This window comes from Prionailurus viverrinus, chromosome F1, assembly GCF_022837055.1.
Source record: "Prionailurus viverrinus isolate Anna chromosome F1, UM_Priviv_1.0, whole genome shotgun sequence".
Classification (NCBI taxonomy): Eukaryota; Metazoa; Chordata; class Mammalia; order Carnivora; family Felidae; genus Prionailurus; species Prionailurus viverrinus.
The window spans coordinates 16,106,460-16,127,574 of NC_062577.1; the positions used below are offsets into that span (position 1 = coordinate 16,106,460).

Sequence of the window (21,115 nt, forward strand, 5' to 3'; positions counted from 1 at the left end):
GTTAGAGCAAAAGACTGTAAATCACCTAAATATCCATCAGTATGGGCCTGGTTAAGTATATAAGATCTTATACATGCAATGAAATACTATGTAATCAATGGAATGCAACATTCCAGAACCCCGAGAAACACTGTGAAGTGGAATAAAGGTAAGCAAGCAAACAACAGACCAAAGTACAAAATAAAATGACAGCATCTTAGAATTTGTGTGAGGAGATAATTTCATACATGTATGTTTGCATATGCGTAGAACGCCTCTGTAATGATACAAAACACAGAAAATCAAACCGAGGAACTTGGGTGATTGGGGATCAGGAATAGGAGGGAGACTGTGCACCTTTCATACATTTTATATTTTATTCTGTGAATCTATATCACACGATAATAAAATTACATAAGAATACAAAGATAGAAAACATCAGTCAGAGATAATAGGACAAAAGAGCATCAAAGAAAACGCATCAAAAGTAAAGACAGACTCTTTTCCTTTCTTTTAAGTCCCTTTGCAATATATCCTTAGAATTTCTAAAGTGTTATTAACAAACCAACACTCCTGCATTTATTTATTTGCTTGTTTATTTATTTATCTATTTATTTATAACTTAAGTTTATTTATTTATTTTGAGAGAGAGAGATAGAGCAGGGGGTGGGCAGAGAGAGAGAGAGAGAGAGAGAGAGAGAGAGAGAATCCCAAGCAGGCTCCATGCTGTCAGCACAGAGCCTGATGCGGAACTTGAACTCACAAACCATGAAATCATGAGCTGAGTAGAAATAAGAGTCGGACACTTAACTCCCCAGGCACCCCCAAACTCCTGCATTTATCGAAGAAGTGATTGGGGTAGAAGGTGTAGTGGGCATAAGAGAAGCTGGCACAGTCAGTTCAGGGTGTCCTGGCGAGTTCTGGCCATAGACATCATGTGAGGCTGCCGAGGCTACGTATCCTCTAATGGGGAAGCACTGACAATTTTTCCAGCTACCTTCCCCACAGACTTTGACCTCTTTGAGGGCACCAACTCTGGTTCCTAGTGAGTGAAGCATGTATACATTTCAATGTCTGACTGTTAAGAATGGGGAATTGGGATCCTTAGGGAATGTGGTGCTATGAGAAGGAAAATACGTATTGACCTCTCAAGGGTACAACTTCCTGTTTGACGCTATTAGCATTATCTGGTAACAACAACGGAAGCGTAAAACATTGATATTTCAAATACTAGAAATTGAATCCCTTGCTAGCTAAAAGAGTTCCCCTGATACTGGGTTTAAAACATAAACAAGAATCCTTTCTAGGTAGCATAGCCATTGTTTATATGCAAATGCTGCTTAAGTGGCTGTTAGTGCAGAATACATCATTTTTTAGTAGGCTGACCCCCATTATGTATTTGTATAATCCTCTATAATCCTTTTTTTCCCAGTGCAATGAAAACTTAAACCAAGCCACTTTCTATAATTACAGTGTAGAATTTAGAATATCAGAATTCATTAGGATTTATGGTATAACCTCCCCTTTAGGGAGGCTGTGAAAGAGAAATTTTAGTTTATACTAGTACAACTCTAGAAAAATCTCGCAGCTCCCTATTCTCGTAACTACAAGGTATGTATTCATATACCTACATGTTAATATATGCAAATGCCTCCAATTTGATTACCACATAGTCTTAACATTCTAGAACATATAATTTCTAATTACTAGAGGTGCTATCTTGCGGTAAGCTCATATCTCACAATGTATTCTTTTTCTTCTGATTGCACTGTGTTCCTATCACACTGAATTAAAACGTGAGTATGAAAGTCTACAAATGGTTTGGGTTGATGGGCTACAGAGAGAATCAGTCTCCTTTTCTCCCTGAAGCCTCCTATGGGACTTTTTCTTTTCCTGAAATGTTTCTTTTGAAATTTTAAAATCCAAAAATTAAAAGGGAAAAGCTCAATGAAAATGGGTTGTAATTATTATTCAACAAAGAGTAGATGAGTATTTGTTTCAGCGCACATCTGGAAATGGCTGTTGGGACAGGGACAGTCACCGGTGGTTAATATGAATGAATGTGTTTTTGCTGTCATCAGCTTGATGCGGGCGCCATTTTGAGCCACAGTGGTGTCCCATTAACCCTGTCTGCCCAGCAGAGACCTTTTATTTCCCAGGAGGAGGGGATAAATGGTGCTAACAGGAGCTACAGATTTGATCCACTCACCCTCCAGCCCCTGCTTGACGCTCACGTCTTCTTGCCTAGGAGTCTTGAGATCCGTGTTTAGTTCATGACTCTTCTTGTGAAGCTATACTGCTCAGCCTTTAAAAATCCGTGGTGCTTCCTTGTCAACCCAGCCATCTCACAATTTCTTGTAATGTTATTTAAAATTTCAAGACAAATAGAAAAAAAAATACTCTGCCTGGAACCAAATTACACTCATTACAACACTGAGGATGCTTTCTAAAATTACACCTGCACCTCTCTGGAAATTTTGATACGTTGGGGAGGGTGAAGGAGGATGAAGAGTATGAGAGTTCCACCTCGGCACCATCTGGCAAGTTTAGCACTTCCACGGGCAAGTCCGGCTGGCCTCGGACCCCTGTGTGGGGTACAGCTGGGGTCTCCCTCCTCAGGGAACAGGTTTGGGCTGGTGGGGTGAGCTCAGGATTTTCCCCTTCTCTTACTGACCAGGGGTCCTTGTTTTTGTTTTCTGTTCTCTCCACCTTCCCTTCAGAGCATCGTGTGCACTGGACAGCGTCAATGGCACCCACCCCCCTTCCTCATCCACTGCATCCAGTCGTGTGAGGTAAGCCTCCTGCCCCTCCCAGACCCACACCAGAGTGGTCTGGTCTGCTTCACTCATGGGGACCTGAGTCTTTCTAATGCAAGGTCTTGCTACTATGCCCTTGGTTTAATCTCTTAAATTTAGCTCTCTAATTTACAAATTACAGATATTAGGATTTCTTTCTTTCTTTCTTTCTTTCTTTCTTTCTTTCTTTCTTTCTCTCTTCCTTTTTTCTTTCTTTTCTTTTCTTTCTTTCTTTCTTTCTTTCTTTCTTTCTTTCTTTCTTTTTCTTTTCTGCAAAATCTCCAGAGTCTCATTTTAAATGACCTAATAAAAAATAAGTTAAAAAGCAAATCAGAATGTTATACGGTTTTGAGATTCTGTAACTGGACCTTACTCGAGCTTAGTTAGATCAGAGCTTTGCAGACCGATGGTGGCCTACAGACAGGTTTATTTGGCCAGCACCGTCTCTGAAAACAATTCTGTTCTGGTTGCCAATATTTAAAAAACTGGGGTTTCGCATAACATTTGTGTATGTATATATAACATCGCACACCCACGTACATACATACTCCAGATCAAAATCAATATCAAACACTGCTGATATGTCTCTTGGAAAACAAGACTATCTGGCACCGTGGCAACAGTTAGCTAGACCTGAGTAACAGCTACAGCCCAAAAGGCAGCTGCTCTCTCGGTGAGCAAGATGCTCCCCTCTCCCTGCGGCTCCTTACCTAGTGGGCATCCCTGGTGTATGTCAACTGCTTGGGGCGTGCAGGCATCTGTTTGCAACGTCTGAGGTAGACCTGTAACCCCCTGTTGGTTAACTCAAACCAGACCTTTACTTCCTCAGGGAATCCTATGTACTTCTTCACACAGGTTCCCTTAGCTAGATTAACGCGAGTTATTGCAAAGAAGAGTCAAGACTGAGGCAGAGCCTTACAGACAGAGAATGACCCAGGTATCCTGGCATGGGGAAGAGGGGACACCTCTCTTCTCTCCCTACCCCCCCCCTCTCTCTCTCTCTCTCACACACACACACACACACACACACACACACACACACACACCATTTAAACCCTCTCACCCCAGGAATGGCCACTCAGTCACAGTAGGTTTTGCCATTCAAGTTTCTCACTGCGAGTAATTAAACCACTTAGCAGTGATACTTGGGTAATTCTGGTTGCTCCTTGTGTGCTAGCGAGAGCCATTGAACTGCCCCTGATTTCTAACACCCTCCCCCCTACACATGCATCCAACCCACATGCTTATCTATCCCTCGATTCTTCTGTATCTCTGTTTCTCTTTATCCAATTCTGGGAAACTGGGATCTACATGAGGCCAAAGAGGGGGAAAGGGTGGGGTTTGAGACAAAGGGAAAACTGGGTGGGGAAATGATACCAATAAAATAGCATTCTGAGAGTCCATCAGGAAAAATGCTAGTGGAGAGTGTGCTTTGTTACGGTGCGGGCCAACAAAACAGCTCATCTTCTGCCATCATTAGAAAAACAGATGGCAGTGGGGTGGGGAGGAGGGGCAGTGACTCATCCACTGGGCAGGGGGTAGAAAGGGGGAAGAGGAGGCCAAGGGAGGAGGGAGATAAACAGACAGAGGACTCAGAACTGGGAAGAGATCAAAGGGATCCTGAGAATTCCCTTCTGCTGCTTCCATGTGTGATGGCAGGAGGGAGGGTGGGTGACAGGGCTGGGAGCTGGCTTCCGTGTTTCCCAGAAGGTTACAACACAGAGCTTTCCTCGTGTGTCTTCCCCTCCTCCCTGCACCCCCAACGCATCCTCCCAATCCCTTATCCTGAGCTTCCTAGGCTCCTGTCAGTCCCTTTGTTGATGTGACAAGGAACAAAACTCCACTCCCTCCTCCGATTCCCCTGCCCACCCACTACCACGCACAGCTGAGCCTCAAGTGGTTCTCAAAGTGTGGCCCCAGACCAGCACAATTGGCATCTCCTGGGAACCTGTTAGAAATACACATTCTCAGGCCCCATCCCACACCTACTGAATTGGAGACTCTGGGAGTGGGGCCCAGAAATCTGTGTTTTTAACAGGCCTCCAGGTGCTTCTGAAGAGTTCCGAAGTCTGAGAGCCACTGCCGTGGCCACCATGGGAGGAGTCAAGAAGGTTCCCAGCCTGTGGAGCCCCAATTTGAAGCTCTCTTTGTCCTGGAGTAATTCTAGCCAACATTAATTCCATTCTGAGTATACTACAGTATTTCCTGGGGCTCTCTGGTTAGGAAAAGGTTTGAAAGGATAAGATTTTGCTTCTGGTGTCCCAGCAGAGGCTAGGAGGAGGAAAAAAAGAAAGAAAAAAAAAAAAACCACGTAAGGGTGGGAGGAAGAAGCAAAGAAAAAAGGAGTATCAGTGCCCACCGGAAAGGAAAGGAATTGAGTCAGACAGGGGAGGAGAAGGGGAAGAAACTCTGAAGAAGTAAGTAAGAGATGCAGAGAGGGGGTGAGACTGGGAGAGAAAGGGTGAGAGAGGCTGGAACTGGTCACTTGGCAGAAACCTAATTCTTTCCTGGAAAAAGTCGGCTAAATATATTAGGGGCAACTGAAGAGCGTCAAAGACAGACGGAGGGAAAACAGACGCAGAGGCAAGATAAACCAAAGAGGGCTCGGTGGATGAGAAGTTTTTAAAAAGTGCTGCACAGAAATCTGAGCTCAAATTAGACATTGGTTCCCCGGTATCTAGAAGGAGTTTTCCTTTTTTTTTTTTCCCCCCTCTACGATACCGAGTATAACTGTGAGATGTCCCCTTCAGACATCCCTCCTGGGCAAAGCTGAGGACCTCACACTTCATTCCGCTCAGTGAGCCCAGGACAGTGAGACCATCAGCTTGCTAGCCTACCAACCATGTCCCACTTCGTGTCATTTCTGCTCCTTGGTGCCCCGTCCCCTTTGCCACGAGCTTGGGTTTTCCGCCCTCCATCATTCTATGCCTCTTGCGTTCTTTAAGAGACAGCTCTGAGGTTTTCTCTGCCGGTTCCTGTGTAAATAACGCCGCCTTCTCATCGTCACCTGTGTTCCCGTTGTCTGAGCCGGAAAACGTGCATACTACATATCTGCAGCCCAGACCTGTTCGTACATTAAATTAGGGTTTTCTGGTTGTTTCTCGAAACTCAACCTGAGCCTCCTGGTGTTTTCTAGTTCTTTTGTAAGCTACGCATGAGCAAGGAATGGTAGCTTTGTGGGTGGAGAGATTTTGGACAGCGTAGGTTCAAATCCTGGGCCGGCTGAGCGGTGTGAGCCTTCGAGTCTTAATCGGTGTTGGCAAGTGGGGACAACAAAGCTATTTTAAGGAGCGGTGGCAAGGAGTTAATGTGATAATGTACATGAAGCACTTAAGCATCTGCCTTGTCTGGTTCATAGTCAGTGGTTATAAAGTAGTGGCATTTGTTGGGAACCATTAGCCACTTTGTGAGCACTCCCTGAATGAGTAGAGCAGAAAGCACAAGGCTGAAGTGCTGATGTGGTCTCTAGAGGCGTAGGTGCAAAGTCTGATCGGAAAAGGGACAGAACAACAGGAGGGAAGCGAGACCGGCCATTCCCGTGTGAAGCCCCTGAGATCCGTAAGTCACAGACCGCTTGGAGACGGCTGCCGTGTCCAGTCAGTCACCAGGTCAGTGGTGAACCGATCATCACGTGAGCAGCTCTCCACACCCTGCTGTCGAGCCCCTCAGCCCCCCTCGCTAGGGCCTCAGCATTCCCTACCTGGGCTACTGCATTGGGCTCCTAACTGTTCTTCCTACTCCCAGACCGGTGCTCATTAAAATTACAGACAAGTATACAAATCGTCTAGGACAACTGTGCAGAAAACAAACACTTACTCTGCCAAACACTCGTCCAATAAAGTGTACTCTTTTCCTGGCATGGCAAGAGAAAGAGAGAGGGAAGGGGGCGTCTTCATTTTGTGGGTGATAATTCCATCCACGAACACTAGGATACTGTCAGATCACATGTGTTATCCTCTCTCCCTCCCCGCCCCGTTCCTTCCTTTTCTTCCTTCCTTGCTCTTTCATAAAGTCCTATTTATTAATTCTGCCAAAGTCCACAGCCCTAGGTTCCACTTAGACTAAGAACACCTTGTGTTGCAGGGAATGCGGCTGGGAATAAAGACCACACTCGCAGCCCCTTTTTGGGTAGAAGAGATTAATTTCTTTCCTGCTGGATGATTAAAATTGAGTGCCCATTGACCTATGTTTTGGGGCTGCTTTTTCCACAAGCGTGTATTTCCTGCAAGTTTATTGTCAGCAGCCCCCATTTGGGATTACGGTTTCTGATATTCTCTCTTCAGCCCTTTGCTGTTTTGTGTAGAGTTGTGCCCTTCCTGTTCCAAACGTGGGAACTGTGAAGGACAGAGGCAGAATTGTGTTAGAATAATTAGGATCAAATGCCGACTCTACACTTGCTAACTATGTGGGGACGGGGTCTTATTGATATAATTATGTATATATTAAGACTGACGTGGGGCAGCTGCATGGCTCAGTCGGTTGAGCGTCCGACTTCGGCTCAGGTCTCACAGCTTGTGAGTTTGAGCCCCCCGTCGGGCTCTGTGCTGACAGCTTGGAGCCTCGAGCCTGCTTCGGATTGTGTGTCTCCCTCTCTCTCTGCCCCTAACCCACTCACATTCTGTCTCTGTCTCTCTCAAAAATAAATAAACATTAAAAAAATGAAAAAAAAAAGACTGATGCAACAGTCAGCTTACACCCGGTTTCTATCGTTATGAGTGTTTATTATTTACTATAGGTAGCCATGGTTAATTGATGTTCCTCAGGCTTCCAGTAAACTTAGGAAGCCTTTTAAGATTCCTAAGGAATTCCTTGGGAATTTCAAGGGAGTCTCTCTGGGCATTAGCTGCCATTTCTGCTAACAACTCTTATACATACACTTGCAAATGCCTATCACTTCACTTACCACATCGTTTCAAGATTATTGGATAGATCCATCCTTCCAACAGACTACAAGCTCCCAAGTGGTCAGATGTGTGCTTTATTTCCTTTTGTATCCCTCTGAAACATATAACCTAATTCTTCAGTGATACCTGCTTCTATGCCCCTAAAGGCAAGGACAGAGATTTGAAGGTCGAACTTTGACTTTCAGAGTCTTAAACTGAAACAGATTGGATCAGGCTTCTGAGAAGCAGCGCAGTGGAAGTAAAGGCAGGGAAGAAATAGGAGAAGTGAAGAACAAAAACCCTGCCGTGCACGGAATCCAAAGGGCTTGCGACAGATCCGGTGAGGGCCGCGTGGACTAGCAGAAGAAAGGCCATCTGGGGCTTGGAGGCAGGCTTGAACCTCGTTTCCACCCTTTATTGCACGACTCCTTGGGCAAGTGAGCTACCTTCTCTGAATCTAAGTTCCCTCAGCTTTCAGTTACATGGATGTAATTTATCTTTCAAACTTGTTGGTCAGAAAACTATGGAGGCGCAACCCACGGGGATGTAGCTTGGGGCCTTCTGAGAGGTCACACTTCAGTAGAGTGTGGGTCATGCTAATTCAGAAATAGCTGCAACCCTCCCCCCCCCCCCCCCCGTTTCTGGGAATTTTGGATCTGAATCAAAAGATTAAGATTTTGGTTAGATGTTTGATCTTAATCGTGCCCACGGGTCCTTCTCTTAAAGAACCTCTCTTCCGGTTTGTGGCCTCTTCGGTTGGCCTTGATGTCTTACCCGGTGGATGGGTTGCACTTTGGGAATCTGTTGGCACTGTCCTTCCTTGGCGTCAGTTCCAGGCCGGTCCTGCTTTTGGTTTTACTACTTTCATCCTGGTCCCAGCTGGCAAGAGAAAACTCAGACTAAGCTAGGGTAGATAGGAGAGTCGGAACATGATAAAGGGTGTGCAAACGCCTATTATATGAATGTTCATTAAACAGCAATTGAGTGTGTGATAAACGTTAATGGGATTTCATCTATCTGTAATACTGAGTGGCTTCTGTTTCAGAAGGAAAGTTATGGTTTTTGCCACTGTTCTTTTTCATATGCCAGTGACGGGCAGGACCCACGGCTGTGCGTATACCCTGAGGGGGGAAGGGGCCAGGCAGATCTGGAGGGAGATTTGGTTAAGGATTGCTGATGAAGATTCTCTGATGCCCTATCTAAGCCATTCTGATGTTCTTGAAGGAATGAGGAGCCCTTAGAAAACCGGAAGCGAAGCTGTGTGGTATATACTGTTTCACTCAACCGACTGGGCCACCCAGGCACCCCAATATATACCGTTTTAAAGGCAAAGGGGGTTGAACAATAATGGCTATGTGCCTGCAAGTGTGATTTTCTACTAGTAACAGTTCTAAGTTCCAAGTCCATGTCCTATACTGAAAGGAACATGCCCTCCCTTCCAACTGTCTTGTTTTGTGACAGAATGATTTGTCAGAGAGATAAAGGAGAAATCACTTCTTTTTTATTTAAAAAAATTTTTTTTTCATTTTATTTATTTGAGAGAGAGAGTGAGAAGATAGGGGCAGAGGAGAGAGAGAGAGAGAGAGAGAGAGAGAGAGAGAGAGAGAGAGAGAGAGTCTTAAGCAGGCTTCATGATCAGTGCAGAGCCTGATGCGGGGCTCGATCCCACGACCCTGGGATCATGACTTGAGCTGAAACCGAGTTGGACACTCAACTGACTGAGCCACCCAAAGTCCCCAAGGAGAAATCACTTCTTAAACCTAGCAGATGTGTCATACTAGGTCAAATGAGGTACCCCCTCCCCCCCATTTAAGATGGCAGCTAGGGAGTTTGACCATGACACGGATCGTTACTGTGGATTGTGCCTAATGGGGTGGTGCATTCAGTGGAGCACTCAAGGCTTCTTTTGGCTGCACCCCCACCTTTACTGATTTGACACGGGCAAAGGACTCGGTGGGTCGTTTGATTAAAAATGTGCTTAATAATTACCTGGGGTTCTTACTTTTAAAATGCAGATTCTTAGGTTCTGCCCCTACCTCCTCATTCTTACATATCAAGTCTGGTGTGAAGTCCAAGAATTTGCTTTTTTTCAAAAAATTTTTTAATGTTTATTTATTTTTGAGAGAAAGAGAGAGCACAAGCAGGGGAGAGGCAGAGAGAGAGGGAGACACAGAACCTGAAGTAGACTCCAGGCTCTGAGCTGTCAGCGCGGAGCCCGATGCGGGGCTCAAACTCACGAACCGCGAGATCATGACCCGAGCCGAAGTCAGACACTTAACCAACTGAGCCACCCAGATATCCCAGAGAATTTGATTTTTTAAATTTTTTTAAAATTTTTTGTTAACGTTTTATTTTAGAGACAGAGACAGACCATGAATGAGGGAGAGTCAGAGAGAGAGGGAGACACAGAATCGGAAGCAGGCTCCAGGCTCTGAGCTGTCAGCACAGAGCCCAGTGTGGGCTCTAACTCACGAACCGTGAGATCAGGACCTGAGCTGAAGTCAGACGCTCAACTGACTGAGCCACCCAGGCGCTCCAAGAATTTGCTTTTTTTTAACAAATGCCCCAGGTGCTTCTAATACAGGCAATGCTTAACTGTATTAATTAATAAATTAATACACTCATAGATAATAGTATCCAGCAGTACCTTGTATCTTGGGACAAAGGGTGTGTCTTCTGATAGTTCTTGAAAAAATGAAGTCACCTGAAATAGGATGCAGTTCAGAAAGGTCCAGGATAGAGGTACAAGCATCTGGCCAATAGTAATAAAACTAAAATCCTTAGAAGCCAGAGAACACTGGAGGTTGTCTTAAAATTAGAGTGAAGAAAAAATTTTAAATTCTGTCTCGTCAGGGGTACACAGCACCTTAAAACAACAAGCTCTATGACAGTGAGTGGAAAGGGGACCAATGGAAAACCTGAGGGTCTCATTATCTTTTTTATTCTTCTCACCACTGCTCCGATCCTATTTTCTCTCTCAGTCTAGCTTCTGTAGCATAGCCGTTAGAAAATCCTGAACAGGTTGAAGGTAACAAAAATAATATCAAAAGCTTGATAATAACCCCTTTGGGGAAAAAAAATCCAAAGAAACTGGGATTTTTAAGCCAAAGAAGAGAAAGATAAAGACTCGTGTAATAAATATTTTCTCTACAGAAGAGTTCACAGTCACCCCCTCCCAGTAACAACGGCACAGAAAATAATGGGTTTGAGAACCGAATGAACTATTTAAGGCTGCGTGAAATATCCTGGAAGTGTTAGACTTTATACAGGGTTATAAAGACCTGTGTTTAAAAGGCATATTAGCCTTGGGAGCGTTGAAAGGGGATGTGTATTGTCCTCTCTCTGACACGGTTAAGTTTTCTGCTGCCTCGAACACAGAACATGGTTTGGTATTCTCTTTCCCTGCAGATCTAGCATGCCATGGATTTAAATGTAAATATATTGGAGTTTTCTTAAAGCAACTAGTAGAGATATTTTTGTGTATCGTAACTGTAGGAGTACACCCTTGATTGGAATTTGTATAGGAGGGAATTGGGAGGTGGAAAGACCCGGTGAGGAGGAGTTGGGGACGAATTTAGCTTCTGCAGAGTGGCTGCATTTATTTAAATGTAGGTGGGCAGTTGTATTTTTTTTACACATTTAGTAGTTGATGCCGACAATGCTTCCATCACTAATTCCTTCCATCTGCTCCACCATTCCTTGGATTCTTTCTTCTGTGTTGTCTTGGACCACTCCCCCTGCCTCCCTTTCACTATTTGTTATTTCTATTCCAGATGCTAGCCCTGTTAGCTTGTGCTTCTTGATCGCTCATGGGCACTGCCTGGCTTTACTGCTGTCAAGTCTATGGGATGCAGGGGCCAGTGTGTAATTCATGAGGTGGAAATGGTGGCATGAAAATCAAGGTTTTATTGTACCGTTTTTTCTTGCCCAGAGTTTGAGCCAAGAGAGAGGCACTCGAGTCCGACTAAAAAATCCTGTTGTAAGGGATATGCTTTATTCTGGGGCTGAGACTGTGTACAGCTCCAATTGAGATGATCTGAGGTCAGGGATGGGAGAGGCTGGCAGTGTGTGTGTGTGTGTGTGTGTGTGTGTGTGTGTGTGTGTGTAAATAGTGATAGTTCTTCATATCCGACCAGGTGAAGCTCCACGGCAGGGTGGCAAAACCTATCACCACAATCATAAATCTGAGGGATCTTTATTCTTAAAGGTGAAATGAAATGTGTGAGTGTCTGGGAGGCTCCGGTGCAGAAATCCCACATTCCCTGTGGCAGCTAAAGTGGCTGGCCCTCCTGCAAGAAAGCAGGAAGGAACATTTTCTCCCAAGTGAAATATTTGAAGACCGAAGTGACTCAGACAGTTTTGTATTTCACCCATAGAGCTCTCTGAGCGTGGGCTGGCTCGGCACCTGCAGAGATCCAGAATACACCAGGGCCCCGCCTGAGGTGTGCCTGGACACCTGTCAGGAGGATTCTCAGCTCCCACTCTGGGTGCAGATGCCCTGGGGAGGGGGTGGGCAAGCAGTTGTGCAGGCCCTCCGGGTGGTTCCAGTGCACTCCCAGGTTTGAGACCTGCCTGCAGAGCTGGAATAGCTCAATAGTGAGCGTTGTGGGGGCTTGAAGAATGTACCAATACCTGTCTGATTTGAAACCTCTCTCCTGGGGTGCCTGGGTGGCTTGGTCGGTTAAGCGTCTGACTTCGGCTCAGGTCATGATCTCATGGTCCGTGAGTTCGAGCCCCACGTCGGGCTCTGTGCTGACAGCTCAGAGCCTGGAGCCTGTTTTAGATTCTTTGTCTCCCTCTCTCTCTGCACCTCCCCTGTTCATGCTCTGTCTCTCTCTGTCTCAAAAATAAATAAACGTTAAAAAAAATTTTTTTTAAAAAGAAACCTCTCTCCTTCCTTCCCCTCAGCCTCATGGTGAAACCTGTCCAGCCATTCTTTTCTCATTTCTATCCTTAAGATTCATCTCTAAGACTATGCTCTTTAGAAATGCCATGCCATCACCAGATAGTCACAAATTACTTTTAATAAATGCCCATGGGTTGAACTTCGAAGTGTGACCAGGTGGGATGGGTACTGGTTCTTCAAAAAACTCCAGAAACCCCCCCCCAAATCCCCAAATTCTCACTTGAGTATGTCTTTATAAATTCCTTAGTAGAAAGAAAAAAATGAATCCTTTTTAGGATATCTGTATGCAGAAATCCAAATGTTCTATTCCAACTTTATCACTTGCGCCCTGTGTGGTTGTGCCGTAGTTTAACTTCTCATTCCCTTTCCATTTATATTTTGTCATTTAAATAATAGCCAGCAATTAAACTTCTCCTTGCCACGTTTTAGCTGTTTACAGATCAGATATAATAATCATTCCTTCCCTGCTGGTTCTCAGAGGACACATCATATGGGCTTGCTTGTCTTTTGCATTCTTGCCAAGTCCTTTAGGATCTATGGGTGAAAAGGGATCATAAAAATGTTAATTATGGCAGGAATAATAACAGCCCAGATGCCAATAGCAGGGACAGCCACTCCGCTTCTGGTAGGGATAGTGTAGGTTCTTACAAATCTAAATCTAAATATGTGTTAGCCGTGTTAAAATCCAGAGAAAAATGGAAAATTAGCTTAAGTTGGAGCTGCCTTCCAGGCACAGCGACTGCCAAATTCCGATCCCCTCGAGATTTGTTTGTGAACGTCGCTGCCAGTTTTGTGCAATCTCTGCACGAGGCTGAAAAATCCGGGCATGTCTTTGGGCTTGTCCAGAGTTCTATTCGGTTCAGGGCTCTACTTCAGATCCTCCAGCTGGAATCTCTGAAAATCAGACTCCAAATGTTAATCAGGACTAGGTTTTCATTTTGAAAGCTAAAACCATTGTGTTTTCCCTCCCCTCACTTTTTAAAAGAGTGAAACACGGAGAGCACGACCCATGCAAATTGTAAAACCTCATCTAGATTAACAACATTCAGGAGAATTTATGCCTCTCTTAAACTCCCCTGGAGCCACGCCGTGCATCCTGGTGGGCTTTCTAAGGGACTGCATTTGGCTTTCTTTGTCTTCTAGGCTTCCTGGGTGGCCGGCTTTCTCCCTCTGCTTATTCTCTTTACGACATCCGGGTTGTCCCTTTGTCTCCTCCCACCGCACCCTTTTTCTGATTTCTCTGTGCTTTTCCCCTTTTTTTCTGTTCCTTTTCTTTATCATCTCTAGCCTGGGCTTGAAGGCAACGTAAATACTACCCGCCTACAAAACTGGCATCACAGAAATGCTACCTTCTTTTCTTTAACCCGCCCGACCTTCCAGATTCTTCCCGATGATTATAACTGAGGTTAGAATTAGCAGCAAGCAGATATAATCAGGTTCTATACATAAACAACTCTACCCCTTTTCACTTTGCACAGAGACATTGTTCCCCTACCACTTCTACGTGTGCTTCTAAAATGTGTTTTAACACAGTTAAGCACGACTCAAATACATGCACTGAGACTGTTCATGAATCTATAGAGCATTGGTTAGTATACTATCTGCCACCATGATCACTGGCACAACGTCTTTATTAAATAGTCATGGAAGCAATCTCTTTCAGAAAGTGCATATAGTTTGGGTCATTTCTAGTTCATTCTACTAAAATCCCCATGTCTTTCAGGTGGAATTATTTGATTATATGCTTTATTGTAATGACTTAGTGGCAGCAAGTTATGCTATTAGACATCTTACCTTACTTTTTAGTCTCTAAAGTACAGATGTGTACCTATACGCATGTTGTGTGCGTGGGTGTGTGTGTTTGTGGGTCTGTGGTTCTGACTAACCCGGCGGTGAGTAATGACAAAGAGGGTGACACTCCCAAGTTGATTATTTGCAAATTGCAGCCAGCACCACGTGTAGAAGAAAAGCTACACATCTCAACCCCAGACTAATGGGTTTGAATCTCAGCTCCACCCTTGTTTTATTTTTGTGTAATAGTTTTTAAACTGAGCTTTAATCCTATAAAAGTAATACCTGCACCTAGTTTAGAGAGAGCCATTTGGCACCACTAGGTTTATTTGGAAGATGAACAGTACCTGCCCCTCTGCCATCTGACCTCAGGCTCTCTGGGCAGAGGGGATCCTTTCGTGTCTTCTTTCCTTCTTTGGTTTCATTTCTTTGATTTCTTCTGGAAATTACATCTGTAAACATCTGTATCTACACACACATATCTATTTAATAATTCTTCTGCTAATCTTGATTTTCTTTTTTCAGTTAGGACATTCTTAACTGACTTCCTAATATGGAAGATGAGTTGGAGCTCTCTGAGACCATCGCTCACACATACACACACGCGCACACACACACACACACACACACACACACACACACACCTGTACTGCTGCCGGTAGGGATGCCTGACACTTCTAATTCCTTAGCTTTTCTGGGGTTCTATTTCATTTCACACATTTAGGTATCTGTTTTCTCAAATTTGTGATATCAGTTCCTGCTCGCCCATCCATTTTCCACCCTCCTACGTGTTGAATTCTCGATTGGCTATCATTCTCTCTCATATCCTCTTTTCTTTTGTAAGTTCTTACCTTTTTGATTCCTTTCTGGTCATTTGAGTGGGGTGTGTAGAGGGAACTGATATAGAAACAAATTCAATTCCTATGTTTTACCAGCAACGAGCCTGGGACATAGTACGTGCTCAGTGAGCAGCACACTCTTACTACCAATTCCTTCAACAGAGTTTATGCCTCTGTGGAAGGAAAAAGACGCACCTGGCAGAGACCACATATCTTTTTTGGTATCTTTTCCCTGCATTGTCTTTTCTAACTTCTTATTTCAGCCTAAAGCCAAGCAGAAATCTCTTTAAACGTAGCAAACTCCTGAAAGTCTAAGTTTTAGATTAAGAAGCACTAATTCACAGAATAGACATTTATTGCATATGCATAGTATGAGACTCTAGGGATATGAAGTGAAATGAGACAGGGCTCCTGTCTCCTGGGAACCCCCTGTTCGATCTGTGGGAGAGGCATGCTCAACGTGCTGTGGGAACAGTGCAAAGAAAGTGGTTGCATTTGCTTACGGAGCGGGCAGGAAGTAGGTGGGACATCAGATTTGGGAACAATTTTATAGCAAAATGGCACTCCTGTGGGGCCTTGAGGGATGTAATAATTTCATCAGTTGGAGGTGAAAGCCCTGTGGGCAGGGAGGATAGTATAAGCACAAGGCACGGGGGTTGAAAACACAGAGGATTTCTAGAGAAACACCAGATATTGGGATATGTGGAGACTACAGGTGAGGCTAGAGAGGCGTGGGCTAGATTAAAAAGAGGCTTGAATGCTGCCATGTTTTGGATACAAGCTTTATTCTGGAGGCATCGAAGAGCCTCACTTTTTTGTTTTTACTGGAGACGGCAAGATCAGATATGATACACTGTTGGAGATGAAGCCCATGGAGAAGAGACAGGTGATCAGTAGACTGGTTAGGAAACAGCGTCTGTATTTTAAGAGAAGGGATGAAAGCCCAGACTTGGCTCCTGGGTGTAGAGAAGGAAAGAAGTAACCACTGAGGGGTTTCCTTTGAAGGCATCAAACTGATTCTAGAATCACATCCTGTAGGGAAGATGAGGTTCTGTATCCAAGTCACTGGTGCTTGGGTGGTTAGTGAGTGCCATTAACCTCTGTAAAGAAAAAGAAGTAGGCTTGTAGGAGGGGATGATGGGCTTGGGCTTTAGACGGGGTGAGTTTAGTGGAATTGGAAATAGAAGTTCAAAAACACAGTCTCAGTTGGTGACTTAGGTTGAGAAAAGAGGAAAGTAAGGATGATGATTGAAGGTGGCAAATGGATGAGGTCATGCAAGGCATTTGAATGGGGACAAGAAAGAAAAAGACCTGGCAGGTGATAATAAGGAAGAACAGAGGAAGTGAAGCTAGTCAAGGAGATGGGAAGAGAATGATTGGAAAGGTAGAAGGAAATGAAGGAGAGAGTGGTCTCAGAAACACTGTGAAAGAAGAGAGACTTCCGGAGAAGGAGATGGTGAATAGTGTTAACTGCTACAGAGTAGACAACAAGTTGAGTATTGACATGAGACCACTAAGTTTGTGATTTAAGCGCTCACTGAAATCCCTGGCACAAAGGTAGCAGTGGGGCGGGGGAGAGGGCAAATGGGTTGAGAAACAGATAAGAAAGTTGGTGCAGCAAATAAAAATTATTGTTTCCAAAAGTTGGCCAGTAGAAAAAGTGCCATGGGCTGTCATTTAAGTGGAAAACAGTGTCCATGGAAAGACCTTTGATGTGGACGAGACTTGAATGTATTTATTGGCCGTGGGTAATAATCTGGTTGACGGACTGGAGACCCAAGGTCTCCAAGAGAGGATAGAAGGGATTACAAATGCTCTGAGTCAGGTGAGAAGGCAGTAACAATGACTAAAGACAAAGTTTGTAGAGTAGCAGGTGGAATTCTAGAATCCAGGGATTCCATATACAACGGCTTCTCATTTCTCTGTGCAAACTTTCCCATCTCAGCCGATGCCAACTGCATACTTCCAGTTGCCTAGGACAGAACCCTCGGTGCTATCTTAATTCCTCTCTTTCTCTCACCCTCCACATCCAGTGCATCAGGGAATCCCAGTAGCTACTAAAATGTATCCACAGTTCATCCACTTTTCGCTGTTCCAACTGCTGCCACCCTGGTTTGAGCTGTCATCATCTGCTGCCTGCATTGGGGCAACAGCCTCTTGGCTGGTCACATGACCACCGCGTGGTCCCTTCCCAGCTCAGCAGCCAAAGGATGCTGTCAACATGTACGTGAAAGCTACACAGGACTCTGCTAAACCCTTCTAACCATGCTCCTTTCGCTCAGAGTGAAAGCCAATGGCTTACGACGGCTCACACAGATGTTCCCCCTCTGACCATTGGGTTGAAAATTACAGCTATCCTGACTCCCTCATTCTCACCCGTCCCCCAACACAGAGCAGTCCTGCTTCCCTTACATTGTCCTGTTTCTTATAAGACTTTCTAATTTATGAAATAATGACTTATTTGTTATCTTTAATGTCTATTTTCCCCCACTGGGATTTGAGCTTCACAGGGCAGAACTTTTTATTTATTTTATTCACTGTTGTATCTCGTGCGTAATGAAGTGGTAAGGTGTCTGGAGCATGGTAAATGCTCAATAAATACCTTCTGCACGGATGAATGAGGTAGAAAGTTACGGGCAGCCACACATGTGGGAGAGGACTAGCAGTAGCTTAACAACCTTGAGCAACTTGATTACTTAGGGGAAAAGGACAATTTTGCTAACTCGGGAAGAGTAATAAGGTTGCCAGGAGACCCTGAGTTTTTGATTCCTTTAAGCGTCCTTTCTACTGAACGCTTTTTGGTGTTAAGTCTACAGTCGGCATGGCCCCGGCCTGGGACTTTGGGGATGGATGAAATCTGGTTTCCCAGGATCCCTTCAGCTCTTTGAAGGCTGTTTGTGCACTGCGGAGAGAAAACTTGGCTCCTCCTCTTACCTTTCCTTGGTTGTGTGACCTCCATCAGAGCCATTTAACTCATACGGGAAAACAGTATCTTCCTTGGTTGGCTTGCAAAGTTCTTTTGGCTCTCAAACGAGATGCTGTTTGTGAAAGCATTTGTAGACACTACATGCCACACGTGAGTAGGGGATTATCATCGCTGTCATCATGCCTGTGTGAGAAGCAAGGCCAGGCCGAGGCATGGCGACGCTGCAGGGGACACATGCCTCACGTAGTGCCAGAGCTCCGGAGTGAGGGATCTGAATGTCTGCGGGCAGGTGTGCACGTAACGTAGCAGCAAAGAATGGACAAAGGAGAAGTGCAACCTCTGCTGCTCTCCTTTAGACTCAGTCTTATCCCTTTCAGGAATCAGGTCTACAATGTTGAGCTAAATTTTGTGTCTCTTTGGCTCTACTTTTCTGAGCATAGGCACCCAAAGTGGACATCAGAGCCTTGTGTAAGGGGCCGACAGCAGCCCCAGATGGAGGCTTGCCAGCAGCGTGCCAGCTCCAGCCCAGCATCTTAGGGCCCCTTCCTCCTTCAGAGGATGACCACTGTCCCTGGAGCATGCAATCCCTCCACCTTCTTTCTCCTGCGTTTCGTTGAAGAGAGTAACAGGGGTAAGAGAGAAAACGAGTCTTCAAATGCTTAACCAAACTAGAAAAAAAGGGCAAAACAAAACCATACACCTACTTTGAAAACAGACTTATTACCTCTTTCTCGTCTCAGCACCCCTAGCCCAGCGAGCCCAGTGAGACTTTTCCCTCCATAGAGTCTCCATAGCCTCTTCAGCCTTATACATTGTTTTCCTTCCTATTTAAGCTCAGTAATGAGAGCTTGGCAGGAGAAAAATTCAAATGGGTCAGGAGGCCCTTGTGGCTTTTCTTGGGCTTGTTTTCCACAGCCCGTTCTAGCCTGCAACATACTTCGCAAGAATGAGTTGGCTGGAGATCTAACCCACGGTAAGAGGCCACCACCGAGGGCAGCATCGCAGACCCAGTGAGACTGGAGCCACAAGCAGACTTCCTGAAGCACACAGCCTGGGTGTTTCCTTACACACGCACATGCACACACACGTGCACACACCGGGGATCCTCATCGAGAACAGATGTCGCTCTCCTCTGTGCCAGCCACGTGTCCGGCATGGCATTTTCTTCTGTGAAGCTCCTGGCGACTGTGTGCGTCCTTTCTTCTCCCCTCTCTCCACTTTCTACCTCCTTCTCCTACCCCCCTACATCCACTGCATGTACACATTCTCTCCTGATTCATACTGGGCCAGCCTCATATTTTTGTTGTTGTTATTGTTATTGCAAACATTGGATGCTTCCAAAGCTGGGGAAAAAAATCAAAAGAAAAGAAAAGAGAAAAAGAGAAAGAAACCACAGCAACCCCCAAAGAAAACATGTTCTAACCCAGGAATGTACACTACTTCATGCATGGGAAGCATCTTCCCACCTCTCCAAGCTTAGCTACAGAATCTAGGGCTCCAAATTCCAACACACGAAAAAACAAATTCATCCAGCTTTTCTGTGTGAGCCATTTCCCAATCTAAAAGCTTGCTGCTCCCCCCAATGGCTGGGATTTGCAGAAGAGTTGTAGCCTCCTTTCCCGACTTATACCCCGGTCACTAAGCTACGACCACTGCTTCATACCCATTTATTCATTTCCTCCCTTAAAATATTTCTGAGTGTCCAGTTTGTGCTGAGTTACAAAAGTGATTACGTTAACTTCCTAACCCAGTCTGTGCAATAGAGGTGAGCAATCAGTTGCTACCCCATGAGTATAGCAACACAGAGATATGTACAAAGTCACGTGGGGACACCGAGAATAAAGCAAATAGCTTGTCCCAGTCACGCAGAGATCTTCTTAGAAGGGTAACCTTTTGAAGGATAAACAGAAGCATGTGGAAAGGCAAAGCTGTGAAAGGGAGTGGTGCAATGCAGTCATCAAATTTGTCTGTAATAATGCTGTATAACAAATAATCAAGCACCAGGGCCTTTTAATAACAAGATGTATTTCTCACTCGTGCATCTGCAGGGTGACTGAACTCGTTCTGCTTTAGGTTGTGCATTGGGTCCGGATATGCTCCACGTGTCTGTCACTCGAGGTTTCAGGGTCAGCAGCTACTACTCAGGTTCTGTTAACTCTTGGTGGATAGCATGGGCACAAAAGGACCAGCAGAGGCATGCCAGCACATTCAAAACCTCTGGTCAAACGTAGCGTGTGTGACACACACTCACATTCCGTTGGTCAAGACAAGCCCCATGGCTAGGTCCAGAATTAGTAGGAAGGAGAATTAGACTCTGTTGATAGAGAAGTCATGACAAAGGAAGAAAGTGGAAGGAACAGTGGACATGTAATGTCATCTGCCAGTCAATGAAACATTTGTTGCATTTAAATTCATTCTACCCGATCCCAAGACACTCCAAAAGTCTTCCCCAATCATAGCATCAGGCTTGAAATCTAGACGATCGTGATTTACTATCAGGTTACAATGTGCTTCTCTTAATCTAGAGCCTGGTGTTCAAGTTCTCTACTTTACACACACCTGATGAACAAAGTGGGGCAGAGAAAAGACACCCACAGTAAATGACCCCTTTCAGGGAGAATAATGAGAGGCACGTAACAGTTACCGGCCTACGACAATTCTGAAATCCCTCTGAGACAAGTTGTAAAAAATCCCTACTCTTAGAATAGGGAGTATCTTGTTCAGTAGCATTTGATTACTCCTTGGGTGTAACTCCCAGGGAGTTCTTCATGGCTTTTGGCTCTGCTGGCTTGGGAGTCCTTCATTTTCCATCATCCTTTTAGGCCACAAAAAGGAGCTTTGGAGAACATCCCTCCACTGGAAGCTAAGTGGTTCTCTCTGCCTGCTGTGTTGTCGTAGACTATGGGGGACCCAAAAATTTTTTCATGTTCTCCAACTATAAGTCTCTTTTAATCCAAGCTGATGGTACTTTTGGCAATTCAACTCACAGACTTTAT

At 44.9% G+C, this 21,115-nt stretch overlaps 1 protein-coding gene across 3 annotated transcripts in view; it reads left to right on the forward strand.

The window, feature by feature from the left end:
* PAPPA2 (pappalysin 2) overlaps nucleotides 1-21,115 on the forward strand; it is a 272,063-nt gene that overhangs the window by 230,123 nt on the left and 20,825 nt on the right. For all 3 annotated transcript variants that reach the window (XM_047841337.1, XM_047841339.1, XM_047841338.1), the window contains one exon: nucleotides 2,700-2,771. In XM_047841337.1, the coding sequence (XP_047697293.1) occupies nucleotides 2,700-2,771 (72 nt within the window). The remainder of the gene's footprint in view (nucleotides 1-2,699; nucleotides 2,772-21,115) is intronic.